General features: G+C 39.5%; 1 protein-coding gene across 2 annotated transcripts in view; it reads left to right on the forward strand.

The window, feature by feature from the left end:
• The window catches only part of trip4 (thyroid hormone receptor interactor 4), an 84,984-nt gene extending 63,057 nt beyond the window's left edge, over window positions 1-21,927 (forward strand). For both annotated transcript variants that reach the window (XM_032561513.1, XM_032561512.1), the window contains one exon: window positions 21,718-21,927. In XM_032561513.1, the coding sequence (XP_032417404.1) occupies window positions 21,718-21,855 (138 nt within the window). In that variant the 3' untranslated portion in view covers window positions 21,856-21,927. The remainder of the gene's footprint in view (window positions 1-21,717) is intronic.
• The last annotated feature ends 2,045 nt before the right edge of the window (window positions 21,928-23,972 follow it).

Raw genomic sequence — 23,972 nt, forward strand, 5'->3', positions numbered from 1 at the left:
TTCTGTCGCTGTCAAATATAATAAAGTCACATCAAATAAAGTTTAGCTTTCCATCTTTATTTATTTAAACATCCTTTTACTGACATTTTTTTTCCTTTTTCAAGAATAACAATGAGCAGTTTCTTGCTTTAAATTCTTTAGAAACGACAAGGCCTTGTTTATTTGCTTCTCGACTTGCTGTTGTTTTCCGGTTGCTGCTGTTGATCATTCAGAGAGTACATTAAAAATTCATAAACAAGGCTTTTATACCGCTGTACACATTGCATTTGATGGGAATACACTTCTTTGCTTTTTGCCAAAATTGAGTCGTGCGGCTGAACACAAGTTTTATGTCTGCATATAAAATATAAAGCTGGCACTGGAGGCCTGTTAGTTTAGCTTGCATGAAGACTCGTGGTGCGAATGAGACAATGTGGTTCTTTCAAAATTGGGAAGATAACCTTGGCAGTTCCAAGACTGAATATTTTACCCAGAGCTGTTGCTCAAAACTATTGCTCTTTGATCCTGACTGCTTCCTAGAGCAGGCAAGCTGCAGCAGTAACCTCCACCAACACTGAGCATTAGAAGTATTTTGGAGGGTTGTGTGAAATCCAAAACGAATCGTATGTAGTCTTGAGCACAAGACTTTAGCTCAACCAGCCCAATTTATGATTATTACATTAATACTGTAATAGAGAAGGTAATGAAAACATTTTTCACTAAGGTAATTGAGGTAATAATTGACATGCTAAAAAATGCAACACTTTCATTAAGCCGAAAAATGCAACTTGTGGACGTGGGGTTTTTGGTTGTTGGTCCCCAGTTGCTGGTATCAAGGTATATGAAGGTTTTAAAAACATTTTCTTACATCGAAAACACAAATAGTTATGGTGTGGAAACTCAGTGAGCATTACCCATTAATTTATTATGGTAGTGATGTACAGTTAGCAAACTAAGAGCAGCATATTTGTTAATCAGTGGGCTCCAGGCTTGGCTACTCAAGCAGATAGCCTGAGTAATTAGGGCTAATATTATTCTTCTGTTCTCCCAGTGTTGCTCTGTAAAGATTTTCTGCTTAATAAGCAAGCTTGCCAAAAAGTCAATTGGTGTATTATTCAAAATTTTATGTATGTATGTATTTTATGTACTGCATGTGTCAATATCGCACAAATTAGTAAAGAATACATATATATAATGTATTCTTTACTAATTTGTGTGATTGTATATATATATTTATACTATATAATTACGTTGCTACAGCAACAATTGCTTTAACAATTGTGTCAGTTAAAAAAAATAAACCATGTATAAAAAATTTTTGTGTAAGTACCATAGTGCAGATCTGTGGCATTTTTATGAGGAGGATTATACTTTGAGAATCTCATCTTGCGCATGTGGGCACTTTTGTACTGTTTGGATTTATTTTTAAAAAAAGGAAAAACATTTGTGTATATGGAGTGAATACATTTAAGGCGGTATAAATAGTTTTGTGTCTGAGTGGCAGCAGAGAATGGCCTGCCTCACTGGATCGTTTCCCCAGAGATGAGTCTTGTGCTGGAGCTGACTGTTGAACAACAAGCACTACTATACATCACTGCAGAGGAACAAAGCAATGCACAAAGCTTCCCATCTCCTGACCTTAAATCTAGCGTGAGTGCCTCTTTGTGTGATTGTGCACATCCATGCATGCGTCCGCTTGTGTTTGTGTGTGTCTGTGGGTTTTTTTTTTTTCTGTGAGAGAGCTCCTTCCATCGTGTATCAGAGTGTGTGAGTAGAGAGTGCTTGCAGGGGTGTCAGCGGAGGTTTAAGATATTCAGCTTGCTGTCAGCACCGACACATTTCTCCCTCTGCACCGCTGCACAGATATGCAAATCCAGCCTCCTCAGAATGCAGAGCACCAGATCAGCTTCAATTTATTCCATTCTGCTCTCTCCCTCTCCATGTACTCGCCCTCCCTTCCTCCCTCCCCACCTCTCCCTTCTCTTTCTGCTGTCTTTGGTTTTTCTGTTTGGTCTTAGCTGCTCTGTTCATGGCATATGCCCTCAATGGGGAATCATTGAGAGGTGAAAGGATTTCTTCTGAGCTCCTTCAAGCCTAAACTCACTCCATAGAAATGTATCCTCCTTTTCAATCTCGTGGAAAAGGTGAAAGATTGCCTGAGTGTGTACATTTGCTCGTTCCTGCTTTTGCCCGTGTTCGTTTTAGTCCTGGCGTAGTCGCAGATTGTCTGCATGGCGTGTGTGCAACAGTCTACTTCTCTTCCTTCAGTTAATTACCAGCAATGGAACAGCAGCGGCTTACATTGCAGTAGAGAAACACAATTAGTCAGTTGCCAAGCTGCTCTCTCTAAAAGGCTATCTCACCAACACACAGTGTCATCAGTAATCTAGTCTCAGCATAATCTAAATGCCAATGTCTATCCTCTGTGATCCATCCTCAGCCCACACTACATTTACATTCTAATTAGATGTGGCCAAGGCCGCTTTAGGCTATAAGGACCCTCTTTAATAACATGGCTGTATTCACCTTTGCAGAGTCCCACTGCGGCTGTAGAAAAGTAGGCTACACTTTCTATTTTGTCCCTTTGACATTGTGGCCACTGAGGTTTTGAGTAGCTCTTTTAAAGCCCTCAGCGTCCGAGTGTGTGAAGCCTGACAAGAGGTTTTCATGTCTCTAGAGTCTGAATTATAAATGAAGAAATGGAGAAGCGGTGTCAGAGCAGAAATAAAATGCTAAGAGTGTACACTTCACACACAATTTGGCTATAATGGGGCATAGAGGACATGTTGAAGAGGGAGCCACGTTTTATTTATCTAAAGCGTTTAAAAATGTTTTCTTGCTGGTTACAATTGCGGATTCAGGCCTTGTTTATAAAAACAAATTTCTCCGCCACATTGTTTACAAAAAATATCCTACACGGGATTGGTTTGAGAAAGGTTTTCATCCACATGTACCTACACAATTATGCCCCTGAGGGTTGTTTTAATCATGCCAAACACATAGGGAGCAGTGTAGCATAAGCTAAAACCTATGTTAGCCAATCAGAATGCTTCAAAAACAACAACTTCCTGTTATGAATAAAATATGCTGCTTTGAGGCTCATTTGTGTGGATAGATATGTAAGTTGAACTACTTTTGATCCTAAATTTCTGTTTTTCCATGTACACATGCAAAGACAAATACAGTTTTCTCAAATCAGTCAGAGTCAATAAAAATTGTTATTAGTGTTATTACACTGAGTTTTTGTTTGGCTGAAAAGCCAAAATCCACAGTTGTTGGTTTTTCTTTTCAGATTTCCAGCTATGAGAGGATGAGGCATTAGATAAATGGTTGTTTAAACAATGCATTCATAAGCTAAAAAAAATCTAATCAGCGTCAAGGATTTGTCTAAAAAACCGCCCATTGTGTCTCAAAAATGTATTAGTTATAATCACGTGCAAAGTGACACCAAACCAAAACGGAGGACTTCCAGCTATAACTAAACTTTGCAATTTCCTTCATTATGTTTTTTTCATGCTGCCACAGTAAAGAAAAGATGGACCAAACCAAAACTTTTAATCAGAGTACAAATGTTTCAATGGCAATAAGATATGTAGCTTGCTCTGCCTTTAAATAAATGAATCAATTGAAACAACGTCAAGCTGAATGTAAACATCTCTGAAACTAGAGGATAACCAATTGATGCCCAAATTCCCTACATCTTATGAGATGCAAGTCATGGAAATCTTCTGTGATGAGCAGAGATTTTCCCAACAGCTATTCATGCTGCATTCAGGTACAGCTGGGACTCTAGGTTGTTGAGATATTCGAACTCTCCAAATTTATTTAAGCATCTTTTATTCCTTAAAATGTCCAAACATTAACACTGAGCATTTTCAAGTGGTTATACTGTTGCATAGTCTATCTATACTGACGTTGGCTATTCCTGCTTATACTACTTTATTGCTTGAAAATGACTCAAAATTCCAACCTGAATGCTGCGATTTTAACTAATTGATCTCAACTGCTGTCAATCCCCTTATTTAAATACATTATTCAGCTGCAACAGTAGTAACTTTAATTTCCAAGTTCTTAAGTAGGAAGTCAATGATTGTTCTACTTCTGCTGCAGACAGCCTTATTCTCATTGTGGTAGGTTCAAATGATCATGCAGTAGCAGTTTGTGTATAACATGGTAACATACCTTTCTAATGACATGTTGAGGCATTGTGCGCTAATGGCATTTTAGACTGTTTGGAGAAGCTGCTCTTTTTTGGAAGGGGGGGGGTTTGTTGGTGACAGTGTAATCGCTGTAACAAGAAGAGGTGATAAGAAGCTACTGTGAAAATAATAAAACATCTCCCAGGTGTCTGCTCTCATTTTCGCTCTTGCGTATGCTGCTTTCAAATATCTCTTCCGGAGTGGAGAGAAGTCTAAACGGGGTACTAGATTTTCTCATTACCAGCGTTTCCATTTCAAACGGGTGATAGGCAGTTTGTAGCAGCTGAGACATGATCGTTTTACTGTGCATCGGCGTCTGGTCTCCCCTTTACAGAGCAAAGCACACAAAGCTGATTTATTTTTCCTATTGATTGTAAGTGGTATGACTTAACAATTCTTTCCCTGCTCCTAATGGACACGAGTCTAATTCCCCCAGGTGCTACATGGCTTAGTGTCTTATTTAAGTACATCCTACATCACAGCTAAATAGGATATATAATGTTTACTGAAGGAATAAGCTTAATATTTAAGGGGATTTTTTGTTATTATTATTATTTTTTTTGCAGTTCTCCGTTTTAACCAAAACCGGTGGTTCACTGTCTTCTGGGTTTCTCTGTGAGTCCTGATGTTAGCCTTCCTGAGTAAGAGATAATAGAGAGTAGTGATATAGAGACAGTAGAGAATAAAAATGCAAAACACATGGCTGTTATCTTTATAGTGTCCATCCCTAAGTTCATTATTACGCATGGCCAGTCTCAGAAATTGCCTGTTTTAGCCAGTGGTGTAGTCTTTGTCCATTCCTCTCACACTTATTTCAGTTAATAAAGGTTTGGTTGTATCGCCAACCCAATTAAACATGGATTGAATTTTCACAAAGGCTTGACTCAATCTGCTTGTTTCCAGCATTTTATGACCAACTAAATTTGACTACTGTATGATGGTTAGATTTGAATTGGACTCATTTCAGTTCCTTTGTGCCAATGAAATACTCTAACATAAAAAATGGCTGTTTTGGAAAAATTATGAATTCTGTATATTTTTCAATTCAAGCTAAGAAATCAACTTTACAGGAAAATTATTTGAAATTTACGGTTCTGAATTACAGTCCTTCTTGCGTCCGTTTCCGATGTAGTGTTAAGCTAAAGTATTGGGGTTATATCCTGTATGTAAATTAGAAACTATGATCTCCAGTAGAAGTCAGTCTTGCAACAAATCTGAAAAGGCCTCTGACTGAAGACTGTTGCTGTAGGACAGTCTCATGACTGTAACGACAAGCTAATACAGGCAGCAGGGACACTATCTCAAACCATGCCATATCTCAATACCTCCTTCTCCACTCCTCTGAGATCAGGGGTCATAGTTCATGCCTTATTGTAGCTTTTGGGATGCTAATCATCCTGATGCCACAGTTATTTATCGCAATAACTATCCGAAAACTTTTAAAAAGTAATATCAAAAATCCTTCAGCTCCACATCATCCAAAACCAGAGGGCGTATTTGTCCAAACATGCAATGCCTCAACAAAAAAAAATCAACAAAAGTCTATAGAAAGAACAAATTATGACCAACATAACGGAACTACTCCAACAGGCTTCCACTACGAACCCCACATCTCTAGAAAAAGCAGGATTAGTCAACAGTCGGCGAATGGGGAAGTGTTAGGCTTATCTAAGCCTGACAGTAAAAACCTTGCAGGCTGCTCTGGAGTGCAAACTCCAATATAACACTCTTATCTCACTATTAAATATCTGCCTTGCTTGTCTGTGTTGTAGGAAGAAACATTGCCTCTGGTAAATATTACCTCAATGAGTCATTTCCTAGCATTTGACTGTGTGTCATATGAAGTTTGATTTCCAGCTAAGCCACAGATTTGTTGTTGGTGTTTTTGACACTTGTTGGAAAACGTTGCAGCATGAACATCACAACTCTGAGCCACCACAGATACTCCACATACTACTACAGAATTGACAACAGTGCTTTTGAAATGTTGGAGCATCAACATTGCTAACACCATGCTGCGTTACGCAGAGTTTCTGTCCACACTGATGAAGAAGTTGTTGCGATGTGACAGTTAATAGAAAAATTTGGAGCAACACAAAAAGATCCCCTTTGATCTACTTTATAATTAATTCAGCTAATATGTTAGTTGATCACTCAGGGACTCTCATACAATAGGCTCTAGAAATTTCCAAACAGTACTTCATCTTCTTTGTCTTCAGTCCCATATTTCCATATGCCAGCATACATAACTAGATAAGAAATGAAAAGACACAGACTTTGTTTTTTTTTTCTATAAAAAGTATTTAACTGTCACATCCACAAGGTGTTCCTAGACGCACTTTAGATTATTTATTATTTTCATTTTTCTCAGTTTTCATGCTGATGTCTGAGGTAGGTAAACGTCATATTTAGTGTGTAGTGGAAAAATAAAACACATTTAGCTTTTTTAACATAAAAGAAATAAGCTAAATTGACGATTTATTGGTTTTGTAAAAGGGCAGGCTATCGTACAGTACAGAATTTTAAACAGAACCTCTTCTGATTTCAAATTAAGGGCCAATCAGAAAAGGGTTAGTGGGAGACCTTAGAAATTATAAATCATCCTTAATGACACCTGAAGGGTTGTCAGTCCTATGGAAATGTAGGAGTGGGCTGGTAGTTTTTTCTTTGATAAATGCTCACCAGCATCTGTAAGTCACATGTATTTGTTGTCTCTCAGAAAGATGTTGCACATCTGTGCATGAAGTGTGCGCCTGGTAATGCTAATCTGTTCTATCTGCTGTGGAGAGTGTTGTAGCTCTCTCTAATTTGCACATCATGTTTGATGTAACACCCTGCATCTGTCACACACTAGAGAGTGATTATGTTTAAAGGAATGTAGATTTAAAACACATTTGTCTACTGTTTGTACAAAGTTGCTCGGGCACATTCATTTTTAGTTTTTCATTTCTGATGATTCCATAAAAAGGCTTGTCAGACGAGGCTGTTTTCCCCGAGTCCCTCCAAGCGGATCATGATTGCTTCTTTGCTGAAATCCTGGCAGAGAATCAAAGATGAAGGTGAACACTTAAGAGCTCACATAAATTTCCTGTGCTTGCATCCGTTTGGAAGTTTATAAAACAGTTTTTTTGTGCCACTAGCAGCATTTATTCACAGTAATCAGACAGGAAGTGGGCAGAGAAATTGGGGAGGAAGACACTTTGCAAAGAAATCAAACCCTGGGCAGCTGCCTTAAGAAATAACATCCTCCATATATTGGACACCCGCTCTGCATTTACATCTTGTGCAGCCTCAGCATCTCTTCCTATGTTTACGGTTCCGGCAAGACGTGACAATTCATAAAGATGTAGGTTCTTTCTTATGCGGGTCTTGTTTTCAGCTGATTTTCAGCTGAATTAAAATAAGAACCCGATGGCCCAGATGTTACAATCCACTTGAAAGGACAAATAATAAAACCATCTGTTTCTTTTCTCACCACATAAAACCTCTGCAGGATTCGTCTCAAAGGGCTGCGCAAAGTGATGACAAGACCCAGTGTGTTTGCTTTGAGAGTTTCCCAAAGCTGTTGTTGTGAAATTTAAAACTATTTGCAAGATATCTGCGGACGATTAAAAGAAATGTTACAGTATGTCAAGTGATGCATTTGGCATGTCGTCGGGACCGTTAATCTCCATTCCTCTCTGCGACGAATCTGAGCAGCTGCCATGGCGTTGGAAGTCTTTATAAAATGGTTGATAATCTGGGATGCCTAATCATGTTTTAATGAATCACTTGTGGCTGCGGGGCAAACCTGCTCTCTCTTGTTGTGACACATTAACAAAGGCGGTAACTGATAAAACCTTCTTGTTTAGTCATTATAGGTTTTCCAGTAGCTGTGTCTGAACAGCCAGTTCTTGGGTTTCTTTGAAACTGTTTCTGTTTAACTCAGAACAGTCTGCAACAATCTGCTATGACAAAGTAGGACATCGTAACGCACGGCTGCCAGAGAAGCGATCTGTCTTCCTCTTCATTTCTTTGAAGTGTGGGTAGGTGAGCAAATTTCAACCTAAACTGTGGATGGAATGGAAATTCTCAGCACTGCATCTGTCGAACGATGCAGAACCACTAAATAAAATGGTTTCAGTACGACAAAAACACAGAAGTGAAGGGAAAGACAAGAATACAGAGTTAGGTTAAATTAAAGTAGCTTCCATGGCAGAAGAAAGGTTTCCATTGTTTGGGATTTCTCAACTTATCTTCAACTATCATGGGTGACTCCAAGATCTCCACTTTGTTTTACCCATAAAATAACTGTTTTGTGAAGGCTTTTTTGTCTCCTTACAATTCTTTCTAATGTCCAGTATTCACTGTTAGCTAAAATAGCACGTAACGTTTCTCAGACGTGTCTAGAACAGAACTTATTTATATCTTAACTTGTGTATAGAGCAAAACTGCAACATATCATTTGTTCTGCACTTCTACGGCTCTGAATCATTTGTTATATCCATTCATTTCCATTTTGGCCCAGCCTACTCCATTTTCTACAAGTTACAACCAAAACAGTATGTGCCCGCATGCTTAGCCAGAGCATTTATTTCTGTCAAGTATTTTGATGAATTGTTGAGAAAATTAACCGCTTAAATCTTGACTTCCTGACCCATCCAGTGTAACTATGACAGCCTACTGCTGATATTTAAATTGGAGTCATATAATCACATCTACCTGCATAGGTTTTTTAATAGATTATAGAAAATGTCTATATGACGAGTCGTCAAAGTATGTATAGAAAGTCTCCAGGACTGACACGCATGTCCAGTTGTAGAGGTTGGTTTCTGTGTAAAAAACTAAAACAGCAAAAGATGAGCTGTATGTAGTGAGCAGCACTTTGGCACGCCTATGTTGTTTCTATTTCATCACAAATGTATTGCATTTAACACGAATGTGTTTAAGGTGGCCATTCGTGATGTGAATACAAAGGAATAATTGGTGATAATTGTGTGTCAGAAAAATTAACTGTTACCCTTATGAGCTGCCATAAAGTTTGGTTCATTTCAAACCTTTGTGACAAGTTCAGAAAAGTTAATTAAGTTCAGAACATGCGATTTTTCTACATGTTGCCTCAGCTGGTTGTATTTGAAATATCCATCTGTGAATGCGATTCTGAGCAAGATGAAGTGAAGGTTTTGCTTGGGGAAAGAAAAAAAACGCCAATTCCTCCTCTAAAAGGTTTCCTATCTGCAACCCAAATTGTACCTCTAAGTAACTCTTCAAACATTAAATAATGCATTTATTACTGCATGAGTTTTGCCTCGGGTAACTTCGAAGACAGAAGCTCCAGTGAAATATGTGCAAAATCCTCAGACCAAAAAAATTGAATGTATTGGAATTTCTTAAGCTGACAGAACTAAGCTCCGAGCAGTTTTTGAAACATTCATCACTAATTTCCAGCGGACTAAACAGATGCAATGAGCTTTCAGTGTGCACGGCTTCTTCTGACAGCCTATTTATGTCCAACGTTGTTTGGCTGACAGACGTTAAAGTGTTCAAACACAAGCTGAGCTCTGCTGGTTGTCCACTTCCACAGGAAGTTAATCTGCTGTTGGCAAGTTCCTCATTATGTATGTTTGGAGTGGGAATGTGGGCCAGGAGGAAAAGCAGAGCTTATTACAAGAGCAATGTGATCCCTAGAGAGGAGAGTCGTTTTTAAGCCTGTTCTACTCACCATTGGCCTTATAATGACTCAACTAGGTCTATGAATGTAATATTTGCATCTGCTAATATATTACTAAAGACATTTGTTGTTTAGATTTATTTACACTTGTGCAACAAATAGCCATCATTATCCGGGTAATACAGTGTGTGACACCGGTCTTTAAATCACTGCAAGCTTTTCCCACCACGCTTTTTGAAGTGCTTAACTGGACCCCTGGCTTCCCTAGCATCTGTTCTTTCCATTTCCACCCTGTAGACGCAGTGGATCAAGCGCCATAAAACCGGTGCTTTCTCAGCAACAATTGTTTGTTGAGAACCTTCGTCCGAGGTCACCCAAAAAAAAAAAAAAAAACAATTAAAAGATTTTGAGGTCCATCTCTTCAAAAGTCCTGAGTTAATTTTTAGTTTAGACAAGATTTCTTAAGGAACAATGGACGTATTCTGGCGATATGAAGACATGACTTTGCGGGGATGATGTGACAAATAATAGGATTTGCGTAGATAAATTGTCTTGTTACACTGCAGCTGTGGAGGAGTGACCAGATGTTCAACAGAGGAGACAGTTGGAGTCGGAATGATGAGTCTTTTTAGGACAAGAAAAAAGAGCTTGCTAGAAAAAAAAAAAACATCCCTAGCTTAACAATGAAACTACTCCAATATTATCTGATTGATTCATGTGAGAAGACCAAATCATTAAATAAGGAAGAGGATAAATAAGCATGAAAAGATCAGAATCCTTTCAACATTAGGATGTTGTGGACTAACTCATCCAGTTTATCCAAATTCACTTCTTCAACCTGCCTTCCTTGTGTCTTAAAATTATGGACGGATTAAGTGTGTAAGTGCAACATTACCAGTTCTTTGTAAAAATAAACGGTTTAAGTGAGGCTTGAATTGGAGTCATATTTTCGACCAGAGCCCAGACAGATGGGCAAACTCTCCCTTCACCTCCACTCCAGATTTTAAATCAGAGCAAAACAGCTTGAGGCAAAAGCACTTTGGGGAATACAGAAACCTTTGTGCTCCATGTTAATGTAAAAAACTGTCATTTTCAACTTTCTTCACACAGCATTTAAATCTAAATCTTTAAGAGTCAACTTTTGCTTTTGTCGTGGTAAGTCTCCTACTGCTTTCAGGCAATAAGTGTGTAATTTAATTTATCAAGGACACATTCTACGATAAGATAATGATTTTCTAAGATGCCTTTTACAAGCAACAAAAGGAACGTGGACTACCCCTTTACTAATTGACCCTATATGTCATGTTTTAGCTGTAGGCAGTTATAACGGGCGTCATGTCCAACATGTGTCCATGTGTGTATGAAAATGTAAAAGGTTGTTTAGCAAAATACTTTATTAAACCCAAAGGGAACTTAAATGTTGTGACTCAAACTATACAATTTTCTTCAAAGGGTTGTTGTAGATATTGCAGGCAGAAAGAGTCGCCTGTAGCGGCCTGTATCACAGTGGTTCTGAAGAAGCCTCTGACTGAGGAAACTTTATTTTAAAGCACTCTAATGAAGAGGATGTTCAGGGTTGTCTGTAATTGTCATGATTTTACAAAGAATCCTTCTTTGCACCGTCATCTCCAGATTTTCCACGGTAGTCCCCAGAACAGAGCCAGCCTTCTTAATCAGCTTGTTTAGCCTTTTTAAGTCCCTGGATCTAATGATGGCAGAAGAGATTACGCACTTCACAACAGACTGATAGAAGATATGCAGGATCTTGCTGCAAACCTTTAAGAACCTAAGCTTCCTCTAGAAGCACAGTCTGCCCTGTCTCCTCTTATAGACGGCTTTACTGTTGCAGCTCCTGTCCAGTCTGCTCTCCAGGTGAACTCTGAAGTATTTAAACTCCTCCACCAACTCCACTTCTTCTCCCACGATGGAAATCATGTTCGATCTGATCATGTTTTCTTGCATTCAAGACAGAAGAACATCCATTCTTTCTGCAATTGTTCTATGTTTTTTTACGTTAGCCTAGCGTGTTGCCTGGCTAACTAAAACACGCTAAAGTTGCAGCGTCGATTACTATGTTTTTTTAATTGCGTGCTTACATATTTTGCTTTTTATCTAGCCACTGTATAGTTGTTAGCTTAAGAGAATGTCATGAATGTTACAGTCTCTCACGCAGTTTTCTCTTAGCTTGTTGCTTAGCCATAAAAAGTCGGTAGAAACTAGCAAATGTTATGCATAATATTTGAACAACCGGTGTAGATCTTACCCTTTAAATAACGCTGTAAAATCTCACCCCGGTTGCAGATCAGTCTCTCGTTGGTTGGTCTCAAGCAGAACTAGACCAACTCTAATTATGTTAGTACATGTACGGAGAAAGTTAATACAGGGCCGTTGTTCAAAGCTGTATGCAGTTATACACACAGGTCCATTATTTATAGTGGTCAAATCCCAACCAGCACCTACTGGGGATAGTGTGTAATAATCACATGCTCACATGTGTAACCACTGTACGAATGTAGATCTTTATATACAGTACAGACCAAAAGTTTGGACACACCTTTTAATTCAATGAGTTTCCTTTATTTTCATTATGACTATTGACATTGTAGAATCACACTGAAGGCATCAAACTATGAATAACACATGTGGAAATATGCACTAAACAAAAAAGTGTAAAACAACTGAAAATACCCCTTATATTCTAGTTTCTTCAAAGTAGCAACCTTTTGCTGTGATTACTGCTTTGCACACACTCTGCATTTTCTTGATGAGCTTCAAGAGGTCGTCACCTGAAATGGTTTTCACTTCATAGGTGTGCCCTGTCAGGTTAATAAGTGGGATTTCTTGCCTTATAAATAGTCATGAAAATAAAGAAAACCCATTTTAATTAGAAGGTGTGTCCAAACATTTGGTCTGTACTGTATATGATAGGAAAACATGTGATTGTGATACTCGTGCCTTTCTTTCTTGACCATTACACAACGTCTTAGCCACTAGATGAGTTTAGCGTCTCAGCCTTGAAGATTTACATCAGCTGTGGCTGTAAACAGCAGTGGGAGTGTATCCAACTCTCCTAATGTGTCATGAACTTGCAAAGCATGAACACATGACACAAATATAGTGTAGCAGTACTTGTAGTGTTCTGAATATCTGGACTCACATCATTTGTATTTGGGTTATTATGAATAAAGGCGCAAATTACTCTACTGTGAAAAGAGGAAAACTATCTTTATTACCACCCCTGATTAAGCCTACGACTGTTTACAGCACATTTTAATTAATTAAACATGAGGTGTTAAAAAAAGGCCGGACCTTTAGGTCAGCCACAGCGCGCGAGCTTTTGATGCAATTTAGAAAACCATCCTAAGCTCAAAAGAACTTACTGTATCAACTAATGCCAGTAACAATTTAAAAATCGACAATATTAATGAGCTACTAAATACACCCTCGCTCTACTTTCCAGCACCGTGTTTGCTGTCCCCCGACTTGTCAGACTCTGGATTTCTGGAGAGTTGTGACAAACTGTCATGTGCGTGACTAAATCGGCTCAACGGTGCAGTGTTGGTTGGAGGAATCACTCAGCCGTTACAGCCCCTGAGCGTCTGTGGAAACAGCTTCAGGCGGGGAGCTTTGGACAGACCCAGAGACGGGAGAGACTGTGTTCTCTGCAGTGGGAAGCACGGCTGATGTGTCTTCCTAACCTCTTGCAAACAGCATGCCAGCACAAGTCTCAAGCAGCACCTCCTCTATCCACTTGTAAATTCACTGGCTCGGCAGCGCAGGAAGGGAATTTAAATTAGGTGTGACTAACGGCAAGATGGGAATCCAGGCAGTTTCCCTCCCCTCTTGCTGTGCTCCCCTGGCTACTGGGGTTTTGTACACATCCACTTTCCTGCAGTGCTTGAGGCTGTCAGCTTGGTTTCACATTCAAAATGACTTCAGCTGGAGGTGCATAAGCTCGACCAGACGGAGAGGAGAAGATAACAAGGCAACATCGCTGGGGTGAAGCGTCAAAAAGAAAGGGGAGAAAAAAATAAAACCATCAGATTTGCACTTTTACCATATCTGCAGAAATCAAGAAAATTGGGAAATACTTGTGCAGAATGTTGTTTTTTTTCTTTCTTTTTTGTGGTGCTGCATTGATCTACCAATTAGAGCTAGATACATAGCTAAAGCCAGATATGACTTCTTTTTTAAGATTTCTCATGCGGTCTACAACGCATAATGACCTAATCAAGTGAAGAACTCAACACTACACAAGCTTTGGAATATCTGATTCAATCTGTATTCATCTAAACGCAAAACTACTACAGTTTTTCCGCTTTAAGGACCGGTGCTGGAGTTTCTACATGTCCAGCTGTAGAAACGTGAAAATCTCCAGGCATTAAATTGATCACTTTGCTCCAGGAAACGACCCATTAGTCTTCCACCTCACAAGAGGCGAGTCAACTGGGCAGTCTGTCTTTCAATTTAGCTCTGGACACATTCAGACTGAGCTTTTATTCTCTTTAAGACTGAATTTCAATTCAACAACCCACCACTTAGCCTTACTGCTGGGTTTTGAATGGTCGCAGCAGAATTAGAGCTGCACTTTAAAAATATTCAACTTTAGGTGTTTTCGCTCATGTCTTTAGAAATGTTAGATTCAATTTTATATTCATCTGAATAAATCTAAATGGTCATCTGAAAAAAAAAAGTACCATAAATTATAATACCAATTTGGAGTTGGTAGTTTAAATCAACAGATTGGGAATATTTCATAGAGAGCTGTCAAAAAGATTGCTTGGCTATATTAACATATAAAAGATGCAGATAAGTTAATATATGCTGAAAAGTTCAAAGATTTCAGTTATTGGTATAATTACCTTTCTTACAGTCTTTATTATTTTCTTTCCAAACATTTGACAAATACTCAACATAAGTGAAGAATAGCAGTGGTCCATTAATGGTCCCAAATTGTTTTGCAGCACTTATTATAATCAAACTGTGTTTCCTTAGACTAATTTTTAAATAAAGATCTGCTTTAAAAACTTTTGTTAAACCTACAAAACTATGAGATGTCACAAATAGCAGGTTAAGAGACTCTGTTGATCAGTCGAACATAAACCGTCCAAGTCATTTTTTTTCTGACTCCACTTTTGTTCTCCGATATATTAAAAGTCAATATCTTATAGAAGAGGTTTAGGTTATACAACCAAAACGCTAAACCCCATCTTCTAAGATGTCTGAACTGTAGGTTCTTTGCCTATCATGTACTTTCTTAAAAAGCACGTATTTGATTTGGGCTTTTATGGAATATCCCTCAACTCTGGCTCCCTGTTCAAGCCACTGAATCCTGCCATTAAGTTAAGGTTTGAAAGAGCCCTTTTCACTTTCAGCTACTTCTTACTCTTGCCTCAGTTTCTTTGTGACAGACTCTGAGCTGGTTTTTTTTTTTTTTGTGGGAACCCATTGGGAATCACTGAAACAGATAGTTTTCAAGGTGTTACATTCAATCAGAGAGCTGCCGGGTGCTGCATTTTATCTCCCTTTTCTGTGTCACCATTTGTAGGCATGAAGCAATTTCCTCATGCCGGCGTGTGCCTTCAGAAGGTGTGTTAACGTGCGTGCCGTATGCACAGCTGTTCAGGGTTTATTATTAAGGTGCGTTGGGATTGATGTGTGATAAAAACGATACAAAAGGGAAAATAGGATTCATCCTTTTTTGGGGTTTTTTCCCATTTGTTAGTGCGTGGGCAGTCGCTCTTAGAGAGAAACAGCAACCAGCCAATTATTCCTATGATTATTATTGCAAGGAGGCTGATGGACTGCGTGTTATTGATGTCGGGGAGGATGTCAGCGGACCTCTATTTCATTCTAATAAATACTCTTTGCACTCCTGCCCCTGGATTTTCAAGGGATTACGTGCAGCCGCTTTCCATCTGCAACGAGCTGTACTTTCCCATTATCTGCTACAGTAATAGTATGCGGGCAGCAATATTTCTTATTATGGGAAAAGACTATTTAAGTTTAGTGGACGTCTAAGTGTGTCTGTGTGGCTCGGCGTGTGTTTTTATGGTCTTGATGATGGAGCTGGGCCTCTGCAGACAACCTGTGCTTATTTTATGGTCTTCCATCCCCAGCTGCAGCGCACGGCCAATAAACCTCTCTCTAGCAATCTCCAAACAGTGCAGCAATCAATGGGAAATTATCTCGGCCAATCGATGGTCCTGCCTTTCTGTTTCTCTCTCTTTTTGCTTCCACCAGCCGTGTCCTCCGTCGCCCCCCGCTCTCATCCCCATCCCTCGTGTCTCCTTTTTTTTTTTTTTTTTGCTATCTCTCTGTTTTTCTTCCGCCCACTCCTTCACGCCTCGCCTTCTTCTTTAACTTGCATTCCCTGAAGCTCTTCTTGACTCCACAGCACCTATTTTGAAATGCGACAGCTCAGCAGCTCTGGAACCATTAGCAAAAGTCGCTTTTTTTTTTTTGTTCACAGGGAATATTTAACGTTTCTGGTCGGAGTCTCCTGGCAGCTATCTGCTCGTAAGACCCAGGGTTTCTCCTCCCGCTCGTTGGCCTCCGGTTGACAGCAAACAGTTGCTCAAAACATTGTTATTGTTCTCCTGTTTGCTGAGAGATACGTTTTAATGAGGGCAGATAACTGTCTGAAAGACGCTTCCTAAACGGTTGCCTTTCATTTATCACAGAGCCGGTGCTGAGCTTCACTCTTTAGTAATACTGGTACCAGTTAATCAGTCGTGGGATCAGACGTGTCGCGGTTCCAGCTTTTCTTCTTCCGATCTGAACCCTGTCCTCCACAGTTTAAGCTGTTTTATTGTAGCGAAAGATCCCAGAGCCCTTAGTATGCTAAAGAGGTCATTCAAAGTTATGATTCCTCGGGGAAAGATGTCAGCAACATTCGACTCTTTAGAAAGCTGGAAAAACTGTTTTTATCTTTTGTTTTTTTGTTTCTTTATCTAGAAGCTTAAACCACTTCAACCACCTCTCATTTTTCACACAGTTCAGTTTCTCAGCTGTAGCTATAGATGGCTTTCTGTGGCTAATCTGCAGCAGACATTTAGGCCACATTTCCAAAACGTGGTTGAGCTCAGCCAACAAGTCTTCTGGTTTTTGGTCGCGGCCAGCACCTGGTGCTTTTATTTTTGGCGTCACCTCGCAGAGCTGAGGCAGTAGTTGAAAGGGACGTGAAACAACAGCTGTATTGTCACGTGTGTCCCAGCGTGTTGCAGAGATGTTGCTGCACTCATCGGCGAGCAGCTGGCACCTTTCTAACACCTTTTGTTTCCTGTGCAGGTCAAAGAGCACACCGCATCTTTCACTTTCTTTTGTTATTAGCGGTGTTCAAATGTTAGTTTGGTGTCTAAAAAGAAAATGAAACGGGAGGCTGGGGGGAGAGCAGATTGTCAGAAGCTGCTAAACAATTAACTAACTTGTTGAAGACTAAAGCAATTAGTTATTTTTGATTACCAGGTGAACAAAGGGGTTTGTCAGTGACATCACCAGCTAAAATACCCACCAACATGTTAAAAAGAGGCTGGGTAAAAACTTTAGACACACACAGGCATTCAAATCCGTGTATGGTTCATTTTTTAGTTTTTCCATTTCAAAATAAAAAAAGAAAAAAGTGGGTGTTTTTTTGTCGTTTTCAAAACTAAGTGAAAACTTTTAAAATAATAAAAAATTCTCTTTTTTTTTTTTATTGTTTTAATGGTCAAAGCAATGACAAACTTTTTTATTTGTTTGCGCACCATTTAGGTGGTCTATTTTGGTCTAAATAAATGGTCTAAATTGCGAACACATTACATTTTCATTTCTGACACTTCAGAAACAACCAAAGTCTCACCATCAGCTTTTGCCAATTCAGTTGCAGTTGCGTATCAGTTTGTTTCTCTTGTAAAGCATTGTGATGTAGTAAAGCATTGTGATGTATTAGAGCGAGACATGTTCCAAAAAGTCCTTCCAAAGCAAGCGGTGCAAATAAATTTAACGTTGCATTTTCTGAAGTCTTGCACCTATTTTGGATTGATTGTGATTCTGATGGCCGTTTGTTCCCAGTCGTCTGAATTATGTTAGATTACAAACCAAAATAACCTGAGCAGCCTCCTGCTGGTAGATATTATAGTTGTATTACCACATGAAGTAACTTTAGACGATAAGTAGACCATAAATTAGCTTAATGGCATGTATGAGACATCCTGTACAAATTGACACAAGGTTGGTTCAAAACATCTAGTGTTCTAGAAAAAGTTGCTTTGAAAAGATTAATACTAAAAGAGGGCAAAATAACAAAGCAAAAAAATGACCCAGTGATGTTTTTCAGAATGATTAATGTCACCACTTTGTTGATAATGTTTGCTTTATAACAATGGCCGCAGTTGAGAAGAAACAGACATTTGACCTCGTTAATCTGGTAAAGTCCTGTAATTATGTTGTGTGTGTCCTCCAATGGGGCGAACAGGACGTTTGCTGATATCATGTTAAAACCACACCATAGCTTATTAATAACCATAATGCTGAAACAAAAAAAACAAATAAAGAAAACAAAGCAATCTCCGGAAGCTGACGAACGTCTTGCTGTCTGGTTCTAGTGTCATCAAAGGATTCATACTGCGATCCTTCCTTTCATGCAAGTAAATCTGCCTTTCTCTTTCTAAGAACATGAGTCTCTTAAATCGGCGAACATATTTACAACACTCCACCTCTTCCACCATGACAGCATTAACTCTTTGTTTGCAGAGCTCGTAGCTGTTCTTGAATTTGTACGCTTGGCTTTGTATCCATGAGCGGGGAGCTAACCATGCTGCCGACTCAGACTGAGCGCTCATTCCCTCCACGTTTGCTTTGACTCCGATAATCAGCTTGTTTTCATTTTTGCCGATACGCGGTGTCTCGCGGAAACGTCACCATGTTATGACAAGAAGGCAAAAAAAAAAAATTACAAAATTTACCGCAGCAAATTTCCCACAATATTGATTCTGGCTCTGGCTTCCCCACCCCGTACCAAACACCCACAAGGAGAGCTGGGGAGGACAGAACCGGTTGGAGGAGTTAGACGATTGGCTTCCCAGAACAGAGAGAGCCTGCCTATGCTGGCACAACACCGCTCTGACTCGGGCTCTGCTGAGCACAACTGCCATCTCTGGGTTTTATGATACAGTTATTGGGCTCTTACCATCTAATATTTATTCCCCCCCCCCCCCCCCCACACACACACACACACACACATCTAACAGACACGCTACAGTGGATCTACTGCCTGGCCCTTGTCTTCTGAATGTTTCAAAAAGCATTTTAAACTTGGCATGAAATTCTGTTAAGATGGATTTGTTATTAATGTAATCTTGGATAACCTCTTGGCAGCCTTTGCCAAATAGTAATAATAAAAAAAAATAAAAAAATCTGGAGAGGTTTCCATGCCGAAGCAACACTCGCTTCTGGCAGAACCGAGACACACCGACAGCCGTTCAAGACGGGCTTGGAAATGGTGAGCAAACAGCGCTTGTGCTAAACACCGTGTTTATGCCGCTGCTACCCACAGAGTTCAGCCATAACGTGACAGCATGAAAAAAAGAGAGCACGAGTGACAACTGCAGCTCCTGCCTGTCACACTTGTATCATTCTCATCCCCGCCTCAGACACGGGGAGAGAAAACAGCCGGCTAATGCTTCACAAACGGGAGGCTTGTGTGTGGCGGTGAGACACGGGGTTATTATTTGCTCTGCAGTTAAGGACAAGGTCGACACGGGTTATCGGAATCCAGCAGGGGTTGTTCTGCAGAAAAGGACAAAGCAGCGGAGCGTAGTTTGGGAGGATGAGCTCTAATGGAGAAATGTGATCAATACTGAGGATGCTGTATTGGCAGGAAAAGGTTGCAGTTACGGTAGATTAGGAGGTCAGCGCTGGTCAGCAACTTGCAGGGGCGTTTGTTGCTTTCATCTCCAGCAGCGTATGAATTACAACGTGCCGGAATCCTTCCTGAAGATGCACTCTTGACAGAAGTGCTCGGATATTTACATTCCGTGGACCGTCACACAAAATAATGATGAATGGACGATATTATAGAAGTTAGCATGTTCTTCTCTCACCGTTTTCAGCTGTTTCTCCTGATTGTTCAACTATGTATTAAACTGATGAGCTTCAACTCTGAACCAAAACCAGTTGCATAGTTTTGATCCAGTGGTGTTGCTGTTTCTTCCTTTTCCTCTGTATTTTTTATCATCAAAATCAGAAATTAATGTTAGCATCCAAATGATTAAATGAATACACTCACCTATTATCTGCATCTCCAGAGCAACGTTCCTAAATACTTGTCTTCATGTTGTAACGATGCTCTTTGCTAGATGTTAGTATTAGACATTTTTATGTTTTCTTGTGATAATATACAGTTATATACATGTTCGATCCCCACTTTTCACCTGCTCGCCAATTTGTCTCGTTGGCGACTTCCCTTGGCAGCTTAGTCATAATAGTGGTTTAACTTTAACCCTTCCTGTCATTGGATCACTAGAATCTAATGAATTATTAGATGTTTTGTTTTGTTTGAGTTTTACACTTTCTCAACAAAAATATGAAAGGACATGCAAGCCTAAAGCCAGTTGGCATGACCATTTTATTTGTGTAGTGCAGTTGTAAATCTATTTGCACGTGTACTTTGGGCGTGTCCTGAATGAATTCCTCAAAATCAGATTTTTGTCATAGCGTTCGCGCCAGGAGACGCCAACTTCAAAGAACTTGGAATGTTTAACAAAATATTTAAGAAATGAGAGTTGTGCATTCACCAGCTTCTGAAACCTTCGATTTTCATGCAGCATATAAAGTATTTGAGGTTGCTAGCATCATACCTGAAAATAATTAGCTAGTTGTGGTTTGTCACTAACAAACCACAATTTTGGCCAAGTATAATAAAGACGTCAACTCAAGTGTACAACTTTCATTTGAAATCACTGCAAAAACAAAATATATATATATACTGTATATATACTGTATATGTTGGATAGCACGGACATGTATGCCATGTCTTAAATTGTATGCCAAAGTATTCATTTGAATTCTGTATGAATTAATACATTTGTAAATGAGGAAAAAATAAAAGATTTCGAACATTTCTGTTGCATCACTGTAAACTATCCCCACCAAAATAGACACTAGGAGTTTTGAACAGTCTAGTTTCAAAATAATGGCGTTCCACAGGGATCTATGTTGGTCCCAAGTAAATTCTTTGAACATAGATACAAATATGTTTATTTTTCAAAACACATTTGCATTGATTGATGCAAATGTGTCTTTTTATGCTGATGACACCATAAAAATGGCACCTTTTTATGCTGATTACAGGACTTTACCAGATTTTTATATTTTTTTTATCCATGTTTAGATTTTCACAAATACATTACGTTGATGACATCAAGGCTGTTATAATAATCTAATTGTCTTTCATAAAACATTTTATTTCCACTGTTCTAAGACATTACAATAACAATAACTGTATTAAAAACCTTCCCTTTGGTGATGCAGGCCTGGTGTGTTTGTCCGAGTTGTCGAACTTAACTTGAAGACGTAGCATTTTAGTCATTTCATTGTGTCTCGGTTGCATTTAATGCTCCTGTAATTAAAGTCTGTGACAAACCTCTGAATTAAAGCACGTCTTGTTTTGCTGCCAACAAAAGCTATTTTCCAGTCTCCTCTGTTGAATAAAAGGTCTCATTGGTCTTTTCCTTCATCATCTCGATGTCTCTGTGCATCAACCCGAGGCCGCCTGTAATCAGCAGCCCTTGAGCTCCCAGAAAGGTCATTCTGTCCATTTGATGGTGTTTTGATTCATCCCTTCCTCTTTTCTCTCCTCCCACTCTTCCTCTATTCCACCACCCTCTCCACTCCCCCTCTTTCTTGCAGGGAAGCTGGAGAGCCACTATCACCAGGGTGCCAAGAAGGGGCTGGTCCCATCAGCTGCAGTGTGACAGGAGAGGAAAGGCTCTTTGCTCACATGGCAAATTCACATTTTCTGGTCTCAATCTGGACTGGAGTTTATGACCAATGCTGTTTGAATCTTTGAGTCTGATTACTTGTATTTGCAGCAATTCAATAAAAGTTTGATTATTATTGCAAATGACTATTTCTTTTGCAAATACCTATGAAATTGGGTTTGTTTAAAAAGAGATTCAAACTGCCCTTGTAGTCGCACCCAGATTAGAATAGCAGTTCAAGCAGAACCTAAACGGCTACTAGAGAAATGCAGCTCGACTTCCCTCGCTAGACACTGGCCTGTCATTACCCGTCTTTCACTTAGGGCCACATTTACACGAACAATAGCACTTTGTTAAAAAAGCACAGCCTTGTCATTAGCTTCAATGAAACCATTTGATTACAGCAGCGAGGGAGGGTGGGCCAAGCGGGGGGGGGGGGGGCGATGCCAGAGGCAACAACCAACAGGGGAAGCAAGAATGCAGAAGATGGTTAACTCTGAACGAACACTGCAATCAGTCATCCTCAATCAACATTCGATTATTTAATTGTATTTTTTTTGTTGTTTGTTTTTGAATTACGTTTTCCCCTCGAAATGGTGAAAGCGCAGAGGAGGATGAAGTACCCACTGAGAGTTGTTGGTTCCGATAAGCCCTCGGATTGGGATTTACCTTCGATGGAATTTGATCCTCTTTCCGAGTACGTGTAGCAGCATGCCAGAACGGAGGATAACGCTTGGACACATGGGTATTTTCAGCCCAAACAACATGCGTTATCTTTCCTGGGTGTGTCCTTCCTGCTCATATCCACAGAGCTTCAAACCTGCTTTCCACGACGAACTCCGTAAAACAGAGAGTGCGGGATGTTGATGATCTACTGACCCTTTTTTTTTTGTATTTACGTTATTGATCATTTCAGAAAATGTCAACAACATTCTTACACACCCGGCGTTCGTAGCTCTTATTGTTGTGGCTTATTCTGAAGTTACTGTTTGTCATTTCAGCGTGTTAAACTGACGGGCTTATAAAACGCAGCCCACATGTGGGTTCAGTCTGCAAGGCCCACTGAGACCGAAGATCGCAGCAGTGATAGAGAAGGTTAAACTATGCAGTGCATGCTATTAAGTGTGTGTAATAAAATGTTGGAAAATGTTGCCAACCATGCAGTTTGTGAGTCACCTCCGCTCAGAACGAGGCAGGGGCAGAAAACACGAAGATGAAGCTGATGATAAAGGAGTTTAGACTATAAGGAGAAAAGACTGTCCAGCCACAGCAATCCATTTTCATTTGTTCCTTATGTGTTTTTCATAAAGCAAAAGTCAAGAAAAGATTGGAAAGATTGGACATGGACACATCCTGAATGGAAACGCAGCGCAAACAACCCGTCAAGGTTGGACTTCAACTCAACATAGTTCCCTGTGAAGCGAAACAAACCTACGAATTGTGTACTTTAAAGCAAACTTAAGATAAAAATGTCATTGAGTAATTCAGCTTTTAATATTTCACGTGATTTTGAGAAAAACAAACAAAAAAAAGTCTTCCTCAGATGAATCCTTTCTAAAGCTCTACCAACTATATGTGTTCTTAAGAGGATTTCTCAGAAGACGACATGCGTTGATGGGTGTGTTCTGGTTTCATTTTTAATGCAGACTGGAATGTGGACATGACTTAACAAGGTTGAATCAAAATTCTTTCATAGTACCTGCATAGACTAAAGGGTTTCATTGTCAGTCTGTTCCTCTTTGGGCTTTTTTTTTAGATTGTTGGCAGGGTACTGGTAATAAAAGGGAAATTTATAGTTTAATCATTTTTGGTTTTTTGTGTGTTTTTTTTTTTTTTGTGCTAAATGTGGGCATTTACATTAAATCAAGTAAACTGCCTGAGAGTTTCTTCCTGTATTGAATAGACATGTAGTTTAAAGTATGGCCCCAAAATCAGTTCGGTCCTCAATGGTGGGGACAAACTGATTGGCGCTCACTGTGAGCAACATTTAAATCTCTAAATTAATGTCAATTTTAGCTTCTTAGCTTAGGACAAAGCACACGTTTCTAGAAAATATTAAAAGGAAGTTGAGTGGATACTGGTTAGGGCTTAGATTTTTCTCGTTTGTGTTTATGCATCCTGATGGTAACCACGAATGTCGCTCAGGAGGATTCATAAACACAGATATGAAACCTCAAATCTGGA

Source organism: Xiphophorus hellerii, chromosome 4 (genome assembly GCF_003331165.1).
Source record: "Xiphophorus hellerii strain 12219 chromosome 4, Xiphophorus_hellerii-4.1, whole genome shotgun sequence".
NCBI classification, from domain to species: Eukaryota; Metazoa; Chordata; class Actinopteri; order Cyprinodontiformes; family Poeciliidae; genus Xiphophorus; species Xiphophorus hellerii.